The 17868-nt window shown below is 36.0% G+C and overlaps 1 protein-coding gene across 1 annotated transcript in view; it reads right to left on the minus strand.

Moving 5' to 3' along the window:
* The window catches only part of AGTPBP1 (ATP/GTP binding carboxypeptidase 1), a 174692-nt gene that overhangs the window by 57019 nt on the left and 99805 nt on the right, over positions 1 to 17868 (minus strand). The window contains 2 exon segments of the mRNA XM_072763282.1: positions 939 to 1022; positions 9443 to 10155. Coding sequence (XP_072619383.1) covers positions 939 to 1022; positions 9443 to 10155 — 797 coding nt within the window.

A 17868-nucleotide genomic window follows, 5' to 3' on the forward strand; every position in this document is an offset into this window, starting at 1 on the left:
CAATAGGGGTTAACTAAGACCCCAAGAAGCTCAATGATTTTGTCAAAAGTCACCTGAGTTAGAAATAGCACTGGTATGTATGCCATACTCGGGGTTTCTGAGTTTCTCTTTTTATCACATCTGCATGATCTGTATGATACAGAATTAAAGGAATGAAATAACTAAGATTTTTGAATAAGGTAGATTTGGCTTTCATCTTTAAGATTATTCGAAATTCAATCATTAGCTTTGATACAGCTTTTACACCCTTATTTCTCTGACAAAGATCTTTAAAAAGTGTTTTATTTCCTCCAAAAAGACCAGTTAAGATGTGAAATTCTCCCCAAAATATTAGAATATTGAGAGAGGGGGTAATCCATTGAGGGCTAATTAAATTTCTCATCTAAGGAGATAATAGTCACAATCATCATTTCCAATTTTTGTGTATTTACTTATATTTAATCCCTAAAATGTGATATCAGTGATAACCCTAAATTGTAAATAACACCAATGCATGAAGCATCATAAACAAATGGCTTCACAAGTCAAGAAAGTAATAAAAAGGACCGATGCACATCATAAGCGGTAAGAGACAAGGAGAGTAGTGGGAACTATGGAGAAGTTAGCAAGCATATGCTCCTTCTAAAAGAGATGGTAATTTGCTGTCCCAAAGGAAATGAAGGCTCACTATTACAGGACAAGGCAGCATTTCATGTGAAACTTCCACCCTCTCCAATGAAGGTAATTTTAGATTTTTTTTTAAAACACAGCATCACTTTGTAATCTTTCTCTTACTATAAGGCCATTAAAAGTCTACCTAAGTACAAACAAAGCCTGTAATATATCCAATTTAACATGGGCAAGCTAGGAGGGAATTAGCTTTTTTTTTTTTAATTTTACAAATAACAATGAAAGAGTATAAATACAACTAATAAAAGTAAAAGCAACAACAGACTTACTTTGGGTTATCTAAGTCATACACCACTCGATCTATGATATCACTCTGATGTATTAGCCTCTCAATATCTTGAGCAATTTTTGTCCTGAAATCATAAAAGAGAAGTGTGACCATCAAAATTCATTATTATATGCCAAGGCACAACTTTCTCCAGAATAAATTTTGGAAAAAAAAATAAGTTTTGGATGAAAAAAAGTACAAAATGGTAAAACTTTCTTAAAATAAAAGTAATCATTCCTCTATATTTTGTACACAGAAAAAATTATCAATACATAAGAAAACAAAAATTACTATTTCTCAAGTCCGAATTCCAGAAAATAACTGTGTAGAATTCAGCTGCAAGTCCAATAAACTTAAAAAAAATCCTGAATGTATATTATGACTTCCTATATAGAAAAGATATCAAGTCACTCTCTAGCCCTCAAGCAAATAATTTTATAAGCATAATAACAGCAGTAAAGATCTAAAAGGCAGAAATTGTGTACAAGGGAGATTTTTTAAATCCACTCTTGCTGGAATTTAGCTAAAATGCAACTGGCGATGGACTCGCACATTCTGCAGAATCTGTGCTCTCTTCTGTAGCTGGAGAGGAAATGTGGAGGGGAGGGGAATACTTGTGTCGGGAAACAGAGAGTGAACCCTGAATCTCTAGGATTCTCAGGGCCTGATTTCCCCCTGAATCAGTCCAACAAAATGGACATCAACCAACAGGAAGATTCCTAAAGTCCCTGCCACTCACCTAGAAGAGTGAGCCACACACAAATCCCACAATCTTCCCTGTCAGTAATTAAATGAAGGAATACAACAATTGCTGCAAGTAGCACCAAACTGTAACCAAATCAGAACAAATTTGGAACATAAAGCCAGGTGCCTGGGACCCCAGGTACACTGGCCACAAAGATCATGGTAAGAAGTTGCCTGACACAGTATCACCTGCCATATTATCACTACTCTAAAAGAAGAAGCCAATTATACGAACTGATTTAAATTTCAAGTTTCTCTGTTTCAGCTAAAAATTGGTAATGCAGATTAGAACTGTATTCTATTGATTTATTGATATAGCAGAATGAGAAAATCTGCCAAAATGGTTATAATAAAATCTTAAGAATACACTGAACACTGAAAGTCTCCCGAACTTCAAGAAGATGTGAAACTAGTCTCCTGCACAAAAATGTTTCTTTGTGATTATGGAGTATTAGCTCTCACACAGTTTAGAAATATATCTAATAATATCACAGTATAACTTCAGAATAAGCTAAGACCTTATTCTGATGAAGAACTCAAAATTATCAAGAAAACATTAAAAGGTATGATAGTTACAGGAAAAAATTTTAAGAATGTACAACTCTAAATTTATTTTTAGTTTTTTTTTTTAAAGATTTTATTTATTTATTCATCAGAGACAGATCCGAGAGAGAGAGGCAGAGACACAGGCAGAAGGAGAAGCAGGCTCCATGCAGGGAGCCCGATATGGGACTTGATCCTGTCTCCAGGATCATGCCCTGGACTGAAGGCGGCGCTAAACTGCTGAGCCACCCAGGCTGCCCATATTTTTAGTTTTATTCTACAAAAAATAACATCACTGACAAGCAGTTTATTTAAAAAAAAAAAAAAACAGTATCAAAGGATTATGATATAAATCCTTGTTTAAGTTCATTGTCATAACTTTCAAATGGCAAGTTCTTTATAAAGAAATAACCTTTTAAAAAGCTATTACAATAACAAACAAGTCCAAAACATCTATCTCCCAGACCTTCAACAATAAAAGAGATGGCACTCATATATATTCAGATATACCATACCAAAAAAAAAAAATGAATATTTAAGTATAGGTGAATGACTAAATATATCTATTTGCCAGAGTAAGGAGTCTCTCATGTTCTGTCTCCCTCTCTGATATTTCCCATTCATTTTTTCTTCTTTCCCCTTTAATCCCTTTCACTATTTTTTATATTCCCCATATACTGAAACCATACGTTTGTCCTTCTCTGATTGACTTACTTCACTCAGCATAATACCCTCCAGTTCCATCCATGTTGAAGCAAATGGTGGGTATTTGTCGTTTCTAATAGCTGAGTAATATTCCATTGTATACATAGACCACATCTTCTTTATCCATTCATCTTTCGATGGACACGGAGGCTCATTCCACAGTTTGGCTATTGTGGACATTGCTGCTATAAACACTGGGGTGCAGATGTCCGGGCGTTTCACTGCATCTGTATCTTTGGGGTAAATCCCCAGCAGTGCAATTGCTGGGTCATTAGGGTAGCTCTAGTTTTAACTTTTTAAGGAAACTCCACACAGTTTTCCAGAGTGGCTGTACCAGTTCACATTCCCACCAACAGTGCAAGAGGGTTCCCCTTTCTCCACATCCTCTCCAACACAAAAACAGATACTTAACAAAAGTTTGGGGGTTTAATGGAAAATATTATCAACAGCCTGATAAACAGCCCAGTTCTATAGCAAATTTCCATAGTATAAGAGTGTCAGAATAGCACAGACAGCCATAGGGCGGGGACAGGTCTAAGTGTCTGAGCTGACCCAGTGGTGCTGTGGGGATTACAAAGCACAGGCTCCATCTAAAAAACAAACTGACTGCTGCCAGACAGGAACCACAGATTAAGTCTGTCACACCAGTTTTTCAAGAAACATCAGAAAGTCGGATTTCTATGCAGAATATCCCACATTTTAAATGTTTGCAATCAATAAAAACAAACAAAAAACAAAACCAGTCTGCAAGTGAAGCCCAACATCATGTACAAGTTAATGGGCAGTGGTTTTCAACCTTTGATTGTATTTTAGGGGACATAGTGGCCCATGTATATTACACTAGACCTAACATAACACCTGAAGGAAATACCTACCCTGCCACCAACCCTCATTAATAAAGAGGAAAACCAGTCCTTTATTCAGGCATGGATTAGTGTTAAGCAACCAACTTGCATAAAAGAATGTCAATTCCTTCCTTCCTTTACTTCACCTGCCTATTAAAATACATAGTTCTCCAGTCAAAACAAAACAAAACAATAAATATGTTCCAGGTACCCTCAGGGACTATAATCTTAAACTTACTAACATTCAGTATCTATCAAAGATCTGGCCCAGAAGAGGGGCTTTATTTATAAACACAAATATACACACAACCTTAAGTTAGGTTTCAACCAATACAGAGCAGCCTTACAAGAAACAATTTAATATATCTCCTTGCTATATTTACTATGAGGATATTATGGGGAGTGTTGTTGTTCATTACATAGGTACTCCCAGAGGATCCAGAAAAGATAATCTTTATAGAGAGTATGGTTTATGACCACTATATATAAATGAACAGGCTTATGATCTAGGCCAGAGTTAGACTCCTGACTCTGCCATGTACTAGCAGCATAACCTTGGATAAGCTGCTCAAAAACCCTAACCTCCACACAGTCTTCCGTAAAATAATAAGAAGAGCAATTTCCTTACAGAGCCATTATACCATGAAATGGCATACTTTATATACAAATATACACTGCATGTAAAGTGCTGATTACTTAGTTGTCTGGCCCATAAAAAAACACTCAGTAAAAGTTATGTGCTGCTGTTGCTCCTACTAAGATTTCTACTATTGTTGCCATTCCAGAAGTACTCATATTTCCCGAGCCACTCTGAACTTACGAAAAAGAAATCCAAGGTTTTGCTTTATTTATTTTGCTTTGGCCACAATTATTCTACTTTTTAATTTTAAACTTCTGAACAGATAATATAATGACATGGAGCAAAAATCACATGCTACATAAAAGTATAAGATGGAGACTCTTATACACTTATACACTTCCAACACAACCCATATCCTCCACTCATCCAGTAACTACTTTCATTACTTTCCCTCCACAAGGAGCTTACAGCTCCTTTCCATCAGTGCCTAGATATCTTTTTGGTTTTTAATCACTGCACTGTATTCACAGAAAAGATATACCATAATGTATCTAACTAGTTGATTGATGTGCACAACACCATAACAAATGACTTTGAACACCATTTCACAGATGTGCAAATCGTATGCATAAGGTCTATATGCCATGCATATACATTCTGAATTTCCAGATATGGGATTAATGTGTCCAAGGAAATATGTACTGTTAATCTTGATAGATCTTGTCAGACTGCCCTCCACAAGAAGTACTATCATTTTACAATCCCATTATTGATGTATAAGAGAGCCAGTTTCTCCACAGCCACATCAATAGAACGTGCCAGCAAACTTCTAGATTTTGACAATTTGCTATGTGGGACATGGTATCTCAATATATTTTAATTTGCATTTCTTTTATTTTGAGAGAAGTTGAACATATTTCTGTGAATAAGAGCCACTGTATTTCCTTGACACATTTTTCTTTTTTTTTTTTTTTGATAAAAGTATTTTTGTACACAATCTTTTTCTTTTTAAACTTTTTATTTTTTTTAATTTATGATAGTCACACACAGAGAGAGAGGCAGAGACATAGGCAGAGAGGGAGAAGCAGGCTCCAAGCACCAGGAGCCCGGTGTGGGATTTGATCTCGGGTCTCCAGGATTGCGCCCTGGGCCAAAGGCAGGCGCCAAAGCGCTGCGCCACTCAGGGATCCCTTTGTACAGTATCTTAAATACTTTTTAAAACAAGGCAATATGAAATATATTTTATTATATAGCTAGGCAATTTTTCTAAAACACACAAAAAATAATGGAAAGTAAAATCAAAATGCTAAAAGTTACTACCTCCAGGGAATGGGGCAAAGAGCGACCTTTCTTCTACTTTTTCTCATGCTCTAATTTTATGAAAACAGGAAAAATGCATCCCAAAATGCTAAGCATTCTTTAAACATCAAGCGATAATTTCACTTTAATTTATTAGCCAACTAAATCAAACATATGGATTCAAGTAATTATCAGTAGGTGATTACAATAAAAAAAATTTTTAAGGGTTAACACACAGTATCTACATTGAGATATGAAGCTTGTAATAGGTTTTTCTCCTTCCAAATGAGATGGAGAAATTTTTAATGAAGTTTTATTCATTTGCTGCATTATTTTTAAAAGATTAATGGGGATGCGTGGGTGGCTCAGCTTCAGCTCAGGTCGTGTCCCAGGGTCCGGGATCAAGCCCCAAATCAGGCTCCCTAGAGGGAGCCTGCTTCTCCCTCTGCCTATGTCTCTGCCTCTCTCTTCTCTGTCTCTCATGAATAAATAAATGAAATCTTTAAAAAAAATAATGATTAAAAGATCAGTGATAATCATACAACAGAAATTCAAAATAACAAAAAGAGATTTTCAATGAGTAATTTTAAGGAGTCTAATGCTTTCTTTTCTAAAAATGATAAAATAGTAAATCCTTATTAATCTTGACATTATTCATTTACAATTCTACTCCATTCACATATGGGCTGGGCGAAAAAGTTGGAAAATAATTTACAAAATGTTTATCATTTGCTCAAAAACTAAATTGCAGAAGACTAGGCAGATAAGATAAGCAAAGTAGAAACATCCTCAATGTAGTATTTCAAAAAGGGAAGCATTTCTGAGTACTGAGAAATTCTTATTACCTGGCCTCTATTGGATACCTGATCACAAACACAGAACCAGAAAGCCTCAGACAGTCTAGCTAGCAACTGGGGTCAAACAAACCTTTTCCCTTAAGGACTAAATAGTAAATATTTTAGTCTTTGCAAAGCCACATGCTCTCTATGACAACCATTCAACTCTGCCACTGTGGCACCAAAACAGCCATAGATCACACGTAAGCAAATAGCTGTGCTCCAAAAAACCTTTATTTATAAACACAAATATGAATGTCATATAATTTTCATGTGTCACAAAATGTTACTTTTCTTTGGATTTTTTTTGAACCATTTAAATGTGTAAAAAGCATTCTTAGCTTACGGGCTGAACAGAAACAAGTAGTAGTGAGCTGCATTTGACACAAGGGGCTGTAGTTTGCTAACCATGTTGAGGTGAATAACAAACTTTTCTGATCATGACCTACAAGAAATACATTTTAAAAACCAATGCCCTGGTCAGGTGTCTGGGTGGCTCAGGTTAAGTATCTGACTCCTGATTTCTGCTCAGGTCATGATCTCAGGGCATGGAATCAAGCCCCATTTTGGGTTCTTGCACTCAGCGGGGCATTTGCTAGAGATTCTCTCTCTACCCCTCTGTCCTCCCCACCCCTGCATATGCTTCTGCACTTTCTCTCTATAAAATGCATAGATAAATCTTTAAAGAAAATACTGCCCTGAATGCGCATGCACATGCTCACACATATACCTGAAACAAAGGATTATGACATAATACTTTGCTGTACTACATGCGACACACTGTTACCTTCTCTTTTATTTTTTTATTTTTTTTTCTTTTAATTTTTATTTATTTATTTATGATAGTCACAGAGAGAGAGGCAGAGACACAGGCACAGGGAGAAGAAGCAGGCCCCATGCACCGGGAGCCTGACGTGGGATTCGACCCCGGGTCTCCAGGATTGCGCCCTGGGCCAAAGGCAGGCGCTAAACCGCTGCGCCACCCAGGGATCCCAGTTACCTTCTCTTTTAATACTGGTTTCTAATGGGCATCAATCCACAGTTTGAAAAGAAAATTGGTTATCTAGAGAAATTAAATTATTTTGCTGAAACACACATACACACAATCAGTGGAAGAGTCAAGTCTAAAATCCAAACATTTTGACTTGCTTCTCAGAGTACCGTGGCTGCCAGGACACACCACACTGACTCATCACTCGTATCAAGTCAAATCCACTGGTTCAAGTATGTTTGCTACATGAGTTTGTTCTTCCAGTCTCAAATTAATGTCACTTGAAAGAATAAATGCAGGTCCCCTACAGTTCCTGGGTGTATCTCCTGACGACAAACTGAGAAGACAAAGGTTTAACAGGATGAACTTTGTCCCCATCATTGCAACTGTTCTCAGGGCTACTTCTCTATCCTCTGACATCAATCTAAATCCCCCTTTCCCTCAGTTATCACTCTGCAAGTCTTGGCTTAAGTAACCCAAACTTAGAGAAGTCTAAGCCCCTGGCAATCCTATCATATCATTCCAGAGTGGCTATGACATGCCCACTCACACTTAAAATGAGTGGATCACATGAGTTCCACACATTCAACCTGCTGCCATTGTGTACAAGCAATCTTACCACCTTTAGCTGATCTGGGTCAAGAGAATAGAGCCAATTTCTGCCTGCTGGTCCTAGACAGAAGAGTCTTAAATAACTTGTTGACAACCACAGCTTGTAGTTAAGTTGCACCCTTACTATGTGCCCCATGGGAAGACTGCATCCACTCTGAGCACCAGGACTAACCCTGCAGAACTCAGAGGTACCCAGACAGAAAGCACCAAGCCCCAGCAGGACACTGCAAACTACAAGTAGGTAGGACCACTTCCTGTCCTCACCTCCCAATATGAGACCTATGTATTCTTTGTTTTGAGGATACAGAACTGTGTGGATATACTTTAGTGCATGTACTTCATTTTGAAAGATGACAACCCATCACTGCAGAGTATTTCCTCCTACTTGGAGCTTCACCTGTGCCTTCTGAAGGCCATTCTAGCACTCTAAGAGGCCAGCTGTCTCTGGACAATGCAGTGTGTGATGCAACCAGTGCATGCCAGGGCACATGTCCACTCCCACAAAACCTTCCCAGCAAAGTGGGTCCCTTGTTCTGATGCTATGTTGTATGTGATTCCATACCTGTGGGTCAAGGAGCCAATTGGTAGCATTAAACATATACCAAGTTGCTAAGTAAAAATGATTAATTTATACTATACACTAAATATTAAAAAATTAATAAGATACAGTTGTTGCTTTATAAAAGCCTACAGTCCAAGGATAATCAAATGCCCACAGCAGTGTCTTCCTTTATCATTACATATTATACAACAAGAGCATCATGTTTTTAGGCACAAGTAAACCATCATCACAAAACCCTAAACATAATCACTGAAAATAGTCAAGTTGCACTGCAAATGTATTTATATGCCAAATATTACTAGATGGTAATACTTAAAACTATTTGTAATTTCTAAAATTAATTGGCAAGATTGAATAACTTTAGTCAGTTTTTATGAATCCCAAATTTTCATACTGAGTAGCTCCACTTTCAATTTTTACAACAAAAGAATACTGTCCACATTTTAAAAAATCATATATCTAAATCAAGCTCAAATTATAATAAAATTACAAATTAATATATTACTAATATTTATTCAAAAATTAGTAAATAATCTGTATTTTCAGATCCCAGCTAAATAAAAAATTTCTAAATTGTCCAATGGTCAGGTTTATTATGCCTGCTTCATTTGAATAAGTAATGAGCTTAGAAAATAAAGTTAACCCATAAGGATAAATTGCAAGTAAGTGCAAAATGTCCAAAGAAGGTAAAAAATTACCAATAACTTTAATTCAGAGTACTCTTCTTCCTAAATACCCATATTTTGACAATGGTCTTGTTTAAAAGAAAGAAGAAACTTGTAACTCACCTTTGTACACCATAAGGTCTTTCTAAAATAGGCTCTTTGAATGGGGGTGGAATGTGACCAAAATAATCAGGATAAGCCACCTCTGAATATTCTGGGACAGACTTTGTATTTTTCACAATCTCAATATAGAGATCTGAGTCGTGGAGTGTGGGTCCATCAGAGACTTCTACTGATGCTTGTTCCACTGATGAAGTAGATTCTGTATCTTCATCATCCTCAGTTTCAACTCCAGTACAACAAAGCTTCCCTAGCTGAACTGTTCTGCCCTCAAACAGAACATTTCCACAAGTGGCCATGTGTGGACAAGCTTTAGTGCACGTGAGGACAGTAAGAGGGAGACTGTAGTCCTTCTTCGCTCCTGCAGTAAAACCTGGGGCTGTCTGAGGAGGGATATTCTGCAAAGTAATTCGGTCCAAGGCCTTTACAATATCATTGTTTAAGCCCTGGGCTGAAGATATAGTTCTGTTTTGATCACCTAGCTGCTGTTGTGATGTTCTGTCATTATCTTTAATATCTTCTTTTGCCAGATCCACACAGGTATGTTTCTTATCACTTTCATCTGCTTTAGGAGACACATTCGTCCTTACAATTCCTTTTCTTAAATTGCCTGGATTGCCAGATGCTTCCTCTCCCGCAGTAGGAACAACAATAGGCCCGCGTACTTTTCCCTCAAATACAAAAGGCTTTGGTTCTTTGGAGATTAAATCATAATCCTTTGAAAATAAAAAATATGTTTAATCTTTTATCTGTAAATATTAAAATGTATCAACAAAACTAAGACTATATTCTTGTACATGCTGTTTAAGAAAACTAACATCTGCAAGTCACAAAAATGGATAAAACAGGGTATGTTTTAATTTCACTAATAAAAAGTATTTAGCCACAAAATTCATTACTTATTTTACTTTTTCTATTATAAAAATAATACCTACATGTAAGAGAAATATGTGGAATTTTACCAAAGCACAAAGATATCAAAAGCATCCAGATTCTTATTAAAGGAAACACAACAACCTAATTGTTATTCATTAATTCAACAATTAGAGTATCTTTTGTGCCAAGCAATGTTTCAGGTACTCAAGCCCCATTAGCTTAAAAACAGACACAAACAAAAAAAAAAAACTCTTCCTTCTTGCAGCTTACATTCTTCTATGTAAGGAAGGCAGAGGACTGTCAACACAAGTAATAAACATGACATAGGGATGTTTGGGCGGCTCAGCAGGTTAAGCATCCACTCTTGATTTTGGCTCAGGTCAGGATCTCAGGGTACTGGGATCAAGCCCCTTACTCCATCACACTCTGGGCTCAGTAGGGAGTCTGCTTGAGGATTCCCTCCCTTTCCCTCTGCCCTCTCCCCTGCTTGGGTGCTCTCTCTCTCATCCCTCTATAAAATAATCTTTTTTTTAAATGACATAAATGTATTTTGTGGAATGAGAGTAGGCTAAAATGTTAAAGAGGGGATCTACTTTCGTGTAGATTCAGAGTGCCAAAGGGAGGAAAAGTGGGCTGTGATTTTAAATGCCATGGATTAGGAAAACCTCACTAAGAAGAGGACATATAAGCAAAGGCAAAAAGGACTGCCATGCATAGGACCCAGAACAGGAGAATGCCTGGTATATGCAGAGAACAAGAAGGAGGTTAGGATGGCTGGCACAGAATGAGCAAGATGAATTCCAAGATGTAAAAGAGAACCAGATATTGTAGGGCTTTGCAGGCTATTTTAAAACTTTAGGTTTTACTTTGAATGACACTGGGAGCCAATGGAAGGTCTGGGGAAAAGGACTGCCATGACATGGCTTAAATTCAGAAACAAAACAAAACAAAATAGAACCTATAAGCACAGGATTTAGCCACCTGGAGTACAGGGTTTCTTAACCACAGGGGTTGAGACAATTGATCTAAATAATTCTTTTTTAAAGAGACAGAAGCAAATCATGAGAGGCTCAACTACAGAGAACAAACTAAGGATTAATGGAGGGAGGTAGGCAGGGAACGAGTGAAAAGGGTGATGCACATTAAGGAGGGCACTTCTGATGAGCACTGGGTATTATATGTAAGTCATAAATTGCTAAATTCTAAGCATGAGACCAATTTTACCATGTATGTTAACTAACTAGAATTTAATAAAAACTTGAAATATATATATATATATATATATATATATATATATATATATATGTATTTTTTTTCCTTTTGTTTGATTTTGATTCTATACTTCAGGGGTTAGAGGTAGCAAGATGGGCAGCACTGTCTGTGCATTGTAGGATATTTTGGCAGCATCCCTAGCCGCTGTCCTCTGTATACACTAGATGCCAGTAGCATCCCCACCCATTTGTGAACACCAAAAATTAGTCCAAGACATTGTCAAATATCTCCTGGAGACAAAAATCATCCCAGTTGAGAACCACTACTCTAATGTCCTTCTGAGGACTCAGGAGAAGAGAGTAGAAGCAGGGGATCAACTGAGAGTCTAGGCAAGTTGGTAAGAAATGGTTGGTTTGTAAAAGTGCCATGAGACAGAACTTCCATGATACTGTAAAAGATGAGATGCAGGACAGAAGGTACAGAGAGTGGTCACATATGCTACCAAAGTGCTTGCCCGAATAAATGAAAAGCATCAGGAATTTAGCTCTGTTAAATGTGAACTATTCACATATAGTCAAGGATGTAAAGTAGGCAGTTAGACATAGGAGTCTAAAATTCAGAAGAAATGTCCACCCAAAAGATAAAAATCTGGGAGTCATGAGCATACAAATATTATTACAAAACCATGAGACCGGAAATCATCAATGGAAAGAACTAAAGAGGAGAAGATAAAAGACTAGACGCTGGGGCACTACAATCTACAGAACTTGAGGAGATGAAGATAAAACAGAAGAGGAGATGGAGAAGGAAAAGCCAGTCCGAAAAGACAAACACCAGGAAAAAAAGTGCCCTGGAAGCCAAGTTTTAAAAAAAAGGATGCTGCTGACAGGTCAAGTAGGCTTCTCTCTTTTTACACTTATACAAAAATTTTTTGGTCTAAATAAGACTCTACCAAAGAAATACCGCAATTCATTTAACCTTTATTCCACAGTTGAGCATTAAATCCTTTATACAACAGAGAAGGATTTAAACACATGGAAAAAAAAGTGCATATTTAAGCCATTTCCAAGATTTTGCTATTATAAAGAATTCTGTAGTGAATATCTTTTTGCCTAAATTTTTTCTTTGTTTAGGATGATTTCCTAAGCACTGACATGGAATTACAGGGTCAGATAGCATAATCAATTTTAATGTTTAATACAAATTGTCCAAATACTCTCCAACAATAGTTATATTAATGCATATTCCCAGTAACTTTGTATGAGATTATCTATTTCAACTGCTCCTCTTCCTTGCCAACATTAGGTACTATAACTTTAAATACTTTTTTCAAAAGCAGTAGATAAGAGGTATCATCTAATGCTATTTTAATCTGAACTTCTCTATGAGAAAAGCAAAAAATTTCTATACATTTGTTAACTGGTTTGATTCTTCATAGGTAACTTATTTGTTCCTGGAATATAGGATTTTTCTTATTGTATAAATTCTTACATTAAAAAAAATATATATATATACACACACACACATAAATACATATACTAATCCTCTAACCCACGTTTTGCAAATATTTTTCTGAATTTATATTTCATCGTTTAATTTTCTTTAACTTCTTTACACACTTAATGTGGTGAAAATTAAGAATCTTTTCCTTTGTGATTCACTTCTTAAATACCCACTTCATAAAAACCAGGGATTCAAGATGGTTCACTTCGCTCAGCCCCTGTCCCGCATCTACTCCAAGGAGCTAGTAGAGGCACAAAGGAGGTAGTAGCTAGGTGGCTCTGCATTACACATGCATATAAAAACTCTGTTGATTTATAAAGACTAGCATACAAAGAATAGTGCTGAATTAAGTGGCATTTAATATCTCGATGCCACTGTGATCTAAGAAGATACTTCAGTATCAAAGTCAACATGCAGCAGATGAAGTTTTCCCATAAGCAAGGGTGTAATATGAAAGCTGCTTTTTTTAAAAAAGTAAAAGCACATTCTGCATACATAAATAAATTTAAAATAAGTTGAGGCAAACCGTTAAGAGGTTTTATTTTTAGAACAGTAAGTTAACTGTAAATATTTTGATGTTACATCTATAATCTGAGATCATGCTAAATTGAGAAAAACATCCCTTAAACTACAATTTAATGCATTGGGGAAAAATATAAAAAATAGTAATTTCTAAATAAATAAATAGATAGATAGATGAATAATACAGATACAGTAATTTAAAAAAAAGGTAATTCCAGCTATAATTTTCAGATCACCCTAGTAATGTGTTATGGGTCCATTTTTCCTGGAAGAGCTTAAACTAAAGCAGTTTCCACTGTTTTGGAGAATTTTGAATTTAATTTTAACTTTGGCTATTGTTTGGAAAAGATGGACTGCCTGTGTAGATATGAAGAATAGTTTTTTCATAAAATAGATGTTTATTTTTTATTAAAACGACCACTGTACTTGTTTTACACCATTTGTATACCTGTGGTGAACTATAAAATTTAGGAATTAAAATGTGACCCTGTAATTCTAAAAAACAAACAAAAAAAAAGAGTTTTATTGTAAGAAACATGGAAAGCTAGGTATCCACCCACAGAAACTTCTATAATTCTTGGCTAAGATACTAAAGTATTTTAAATACAAAATAAAATAAAATAAAATATTTTGAGTACAAGTGGATAAAGACACCCAAAATGAAGAGCAGATAGTAATGAAGATGGGATCCCAAAGTGTTAAGACTGAAGATGGCTTTCACTTGGAAAACATTTGCTACACCAGGCAACCTGGAGTTTAGGTTTTCTCATCTCAGACTATGAAGAATAGGAGACTATTCCAGAACCTGCATGACATGGGGTGTCTACCAAAAAATACTCCTCCCATGAAGATGAAATCCTAGAGTACAAAACCTTTGATATAAAGACCCTAGAAATACCTCCACCACAAAGCAAATAGCAAGGAACAGCTATTTCAAACCTTAGCAGTAAAAGGGTAAAAAAAAAAAAAAAAAATCACTACTCATAAAATGGTACCAAAGCCTGCCGTCACATCACACAGACTACATCCTGAACTCATTATCTGAATGATCCAAAAACCCTCATGGAGGAAGGTAACCTTTAAGAGAGTCTGTCAAAAGGAGTAACAACAAAAACTTCTGGAGTTTCCACATTAAGCTCCACAAATATAAAGAAAATTACCATCTCATAGGGGGAAAAAAACTAAATGAAAAACTAAGCAAGTAGAAAAAAAGGAACTAAAACAAACAGACGTAGAAAAAGACCTGCAAGAACTTCAGACACTAAAACTGTAAGACTAATTAAATCGATATATTTTAATATGTTTAAAGAAATAAAAGGCAAGAAACAGAAGTTTAAGAATGATGAAACAGGGGTGCCAGGGTGGCTCAGCTGGTTAAGCGTCTGCCTTTAGCTCAGATCATGATCTCAGGGTCCTGGGATGGAGTCCCAGGTCAGGTTCCTTGCTCAGAGGGGAGTCTGCTTCTCCCTCTGCCCCTCCCCTCCCTAGCTCCTGCTCCTATTCTCTCTCAAATAAATTAAATAAAATATATTTTTAAAAAAGAGAGAGAGAGGATGATGAAACAGATTTTTTTAAAACCTTCTAAAGCCAAAAATAAATCTGAATGCCTAATAGATGTTTGTAATGACTGATCAGACAGAGCCAAAAACAAAATTACGAAACTGCCTGAATGAATTTAGTTGTACACAGCACAGAAAAAGAGAAGGAAAACACAATAAAGAGTTAAAATATATGGAGAGAGTAAAAAAGTATACATCCAATTAGTAATGCCAAAAGAAAAAAGGAAAGAGGCAGTATCTGGAGGAGAGATGAGTTTTTCCAAACCCTAAGAGAAAACAACTCACAGATTCCAAAACACAGTGAATCCTAAACAAGATTTTAAAAAGAATACCCCGGTGGCTCAGCGGTTTAGCACCACCTTCAGCCTAGGGCCTGATCCTGGAGACCTGGGATAGAGTCCCACACTAAGGAGTAGATGCTCAATAATAATAAAAGAGATATTTCAAGTAGAAGGAAAGTAAATCAGTCTAAAGGTCTGAGAAACAAGAAGTTTTGGAAAACAAAAAAGTAGTAAAAATGTGGGTAAAGCAGTACTATCATACAGATTTTTTTTAAAGCTGTTAAAACATAAATTAAAAGTGTGTACGTTGGTTTGTGATGTGATTATAATGTATTCCAAAGTTTCCTTTAATAATTAAGAAAGAAGGTCCTAATTAACTTCAGAAAGTAAAAATGTATGTTACAACATCAAGAGTAGCTAGAATTTCTGCATATATGTCAATACTCAAACTTATACGTTAAAGGAATGTCGTTTACTGAATGTAAATTGTACCTCCACAAAGGTGATTAAAATTTTAAAAAGGGACTATATAGCTTTCAAACAAACAAGGGTGAAACAGTAAAACAAAAAAGTAGTCAATTCAAATGAAGACCAAAAAGAAAAAGATACAGATGAAAAAATTAAAACACAAAATATGATCTCATAAATCCAAATATAATAATAATTATGTGTAAATGAACTAAACACTCCAGTTAAATGGCAAAGACTCCAACTTGATTTTTTAAAAATATAACTGTATACTGTTTAAAAAATTAAACATCAGGATCCCTGGGTGGCTCAGGTTTAGTGCATGCCTTCATCACAGGGCATGATATTGGAGTGCCAGGATCGAGTCTCACATCAGGCTCCCTGCGTGGAGCCTGCTTCTCCCTCTGGCTGTGTCTCTGCCTCTCTCTCTGTATCTCTCATGAATAATAAATAAAATCTTTTAAAATAAATAAAAATAAAAGATAAATATCTAAGGATAGCAAAAAGTTGAAAGTAAAAAGATTTAAAAAGATATCAGGCAAGGGCACCTGAGTGATTCAGTGGGTTGAGCATCTGACTCCTGATTTTGGCTCATGTCGTCATCTCACATTTGTGGGATTGAGCCCAAGCTGAACGTGGAGCCTGTTCAAGATTCTCTCTCCCTCTGACCCTCCTGCCCCCCCTAACTCACATGCTTGATATCTCTCAAAATTAAAGTAAAAATAAAAGATACCAGGCAAGTCACCAAAATTAATTTAGCTACATTAATATCTTTTTAAACTTTTTGCCTTAAATTCTTAGGAATAAGCAACTTTACAGCATCAGTAATTTCATAACTATTAAAAGTTCATTGCAGGGGCACCTGCGTGGCTCATTCAGTTAAAAGTCTGTCTGATTCTTGATTTTGGCTCAGGTCATTATCTCAGGGTTCTAGGATGGAGCCCTGTGTTGGGCTCCATGCTCAGCATGGAGTCTGCTCCAGATTTCTCTCTCCCCCTTGTCCCCACCCTCTATTCTCTTTCTCTAATAAGATAATCTTAAAAAAAAAAGTTCATCTCAGAAAGAACAGAAATCAATTCACATTTATATGCAATAAATAATAAGCCTCAAAAAATAAGTAATAAAAACTGACCTACAAAAAGGAGACACATTTGCAATCACAGTGAGAGACTTTTAACACATTTTTCACAGTAATTGATAGCACTGGAATAAAAATTGAGAAGGACAGAAAGATCTTCTTAACATGATAACCAATCTTATCCCAATGGGGAAACATACAACTGTGCTGGACAGCTGTGAAACAGTTCATTCCAAGGATATAAGAAATAATAACAAAAGGTGACCTAATTCAAAGCCATAAAATAAACGCCCAAAATTTCAAAAGATTCTAACCATAAAGAATGTCCTCTTATGTTGCTACAAAACGCTAGAAATCAATAATAAAAAATTTTATTGGCATAGCTTTGTGATGGTCATCCAGTTTTTTGAAAATGTGCTTATCCAGAAAGGCTCAAGTCCATGCAGCTGTGGCAGAGTTACAGTTCTGTGGTTTCATATTAGTTACCTTATAGTTACTGTGTAATTAGTGCCACTTAATGTATGTTACCAAAAAATAAATCTATCTACCCCAGACTAGATGTAGTATTTTTTGTATAATTGGATTTCCTAATACTTATATTTGTCATCCCTGCAGAAAGTGTATTGGTTTTTTTAAAAAAGAAAGTGTATTTGAAAATAAAGTCAGATGGAAAATTCATTTTAAAAAAAAATAATAGGGGATCCCTGGGTGGCGCAGCGGTTTGGCGCCTGCCTTTGGCCCAGGGTGCGATCCTGGAGACCCGGGATCGAGTCCCACATCGGGCTCCCGGTGCATGGAGCCTGCTTCTCCCTCTGCCTGTGTCTCTGCCTCTCTCTCTCTCTCTGTGACTATAATACATAAATAAAATAATAATAATAATAATAATAATAATAATAATAAAATAAATACAAAATTGGAAATTAAAAAGCC

This window comes from Vulpes vulpes, chromosome 1 (assembly GCF_048418805.1).
Source record: "Vulpes vulpes isolate BD-2025 chromosome 1, VulVul3, whole genome shotgun sequence".
In the NCBI taxonomy this organism is placed as follows: Eukaryota; Metazoa; Chordata; class Mammalia; order Carnivora; family Canidae; genus Vulpes; species Vulpes vulpes.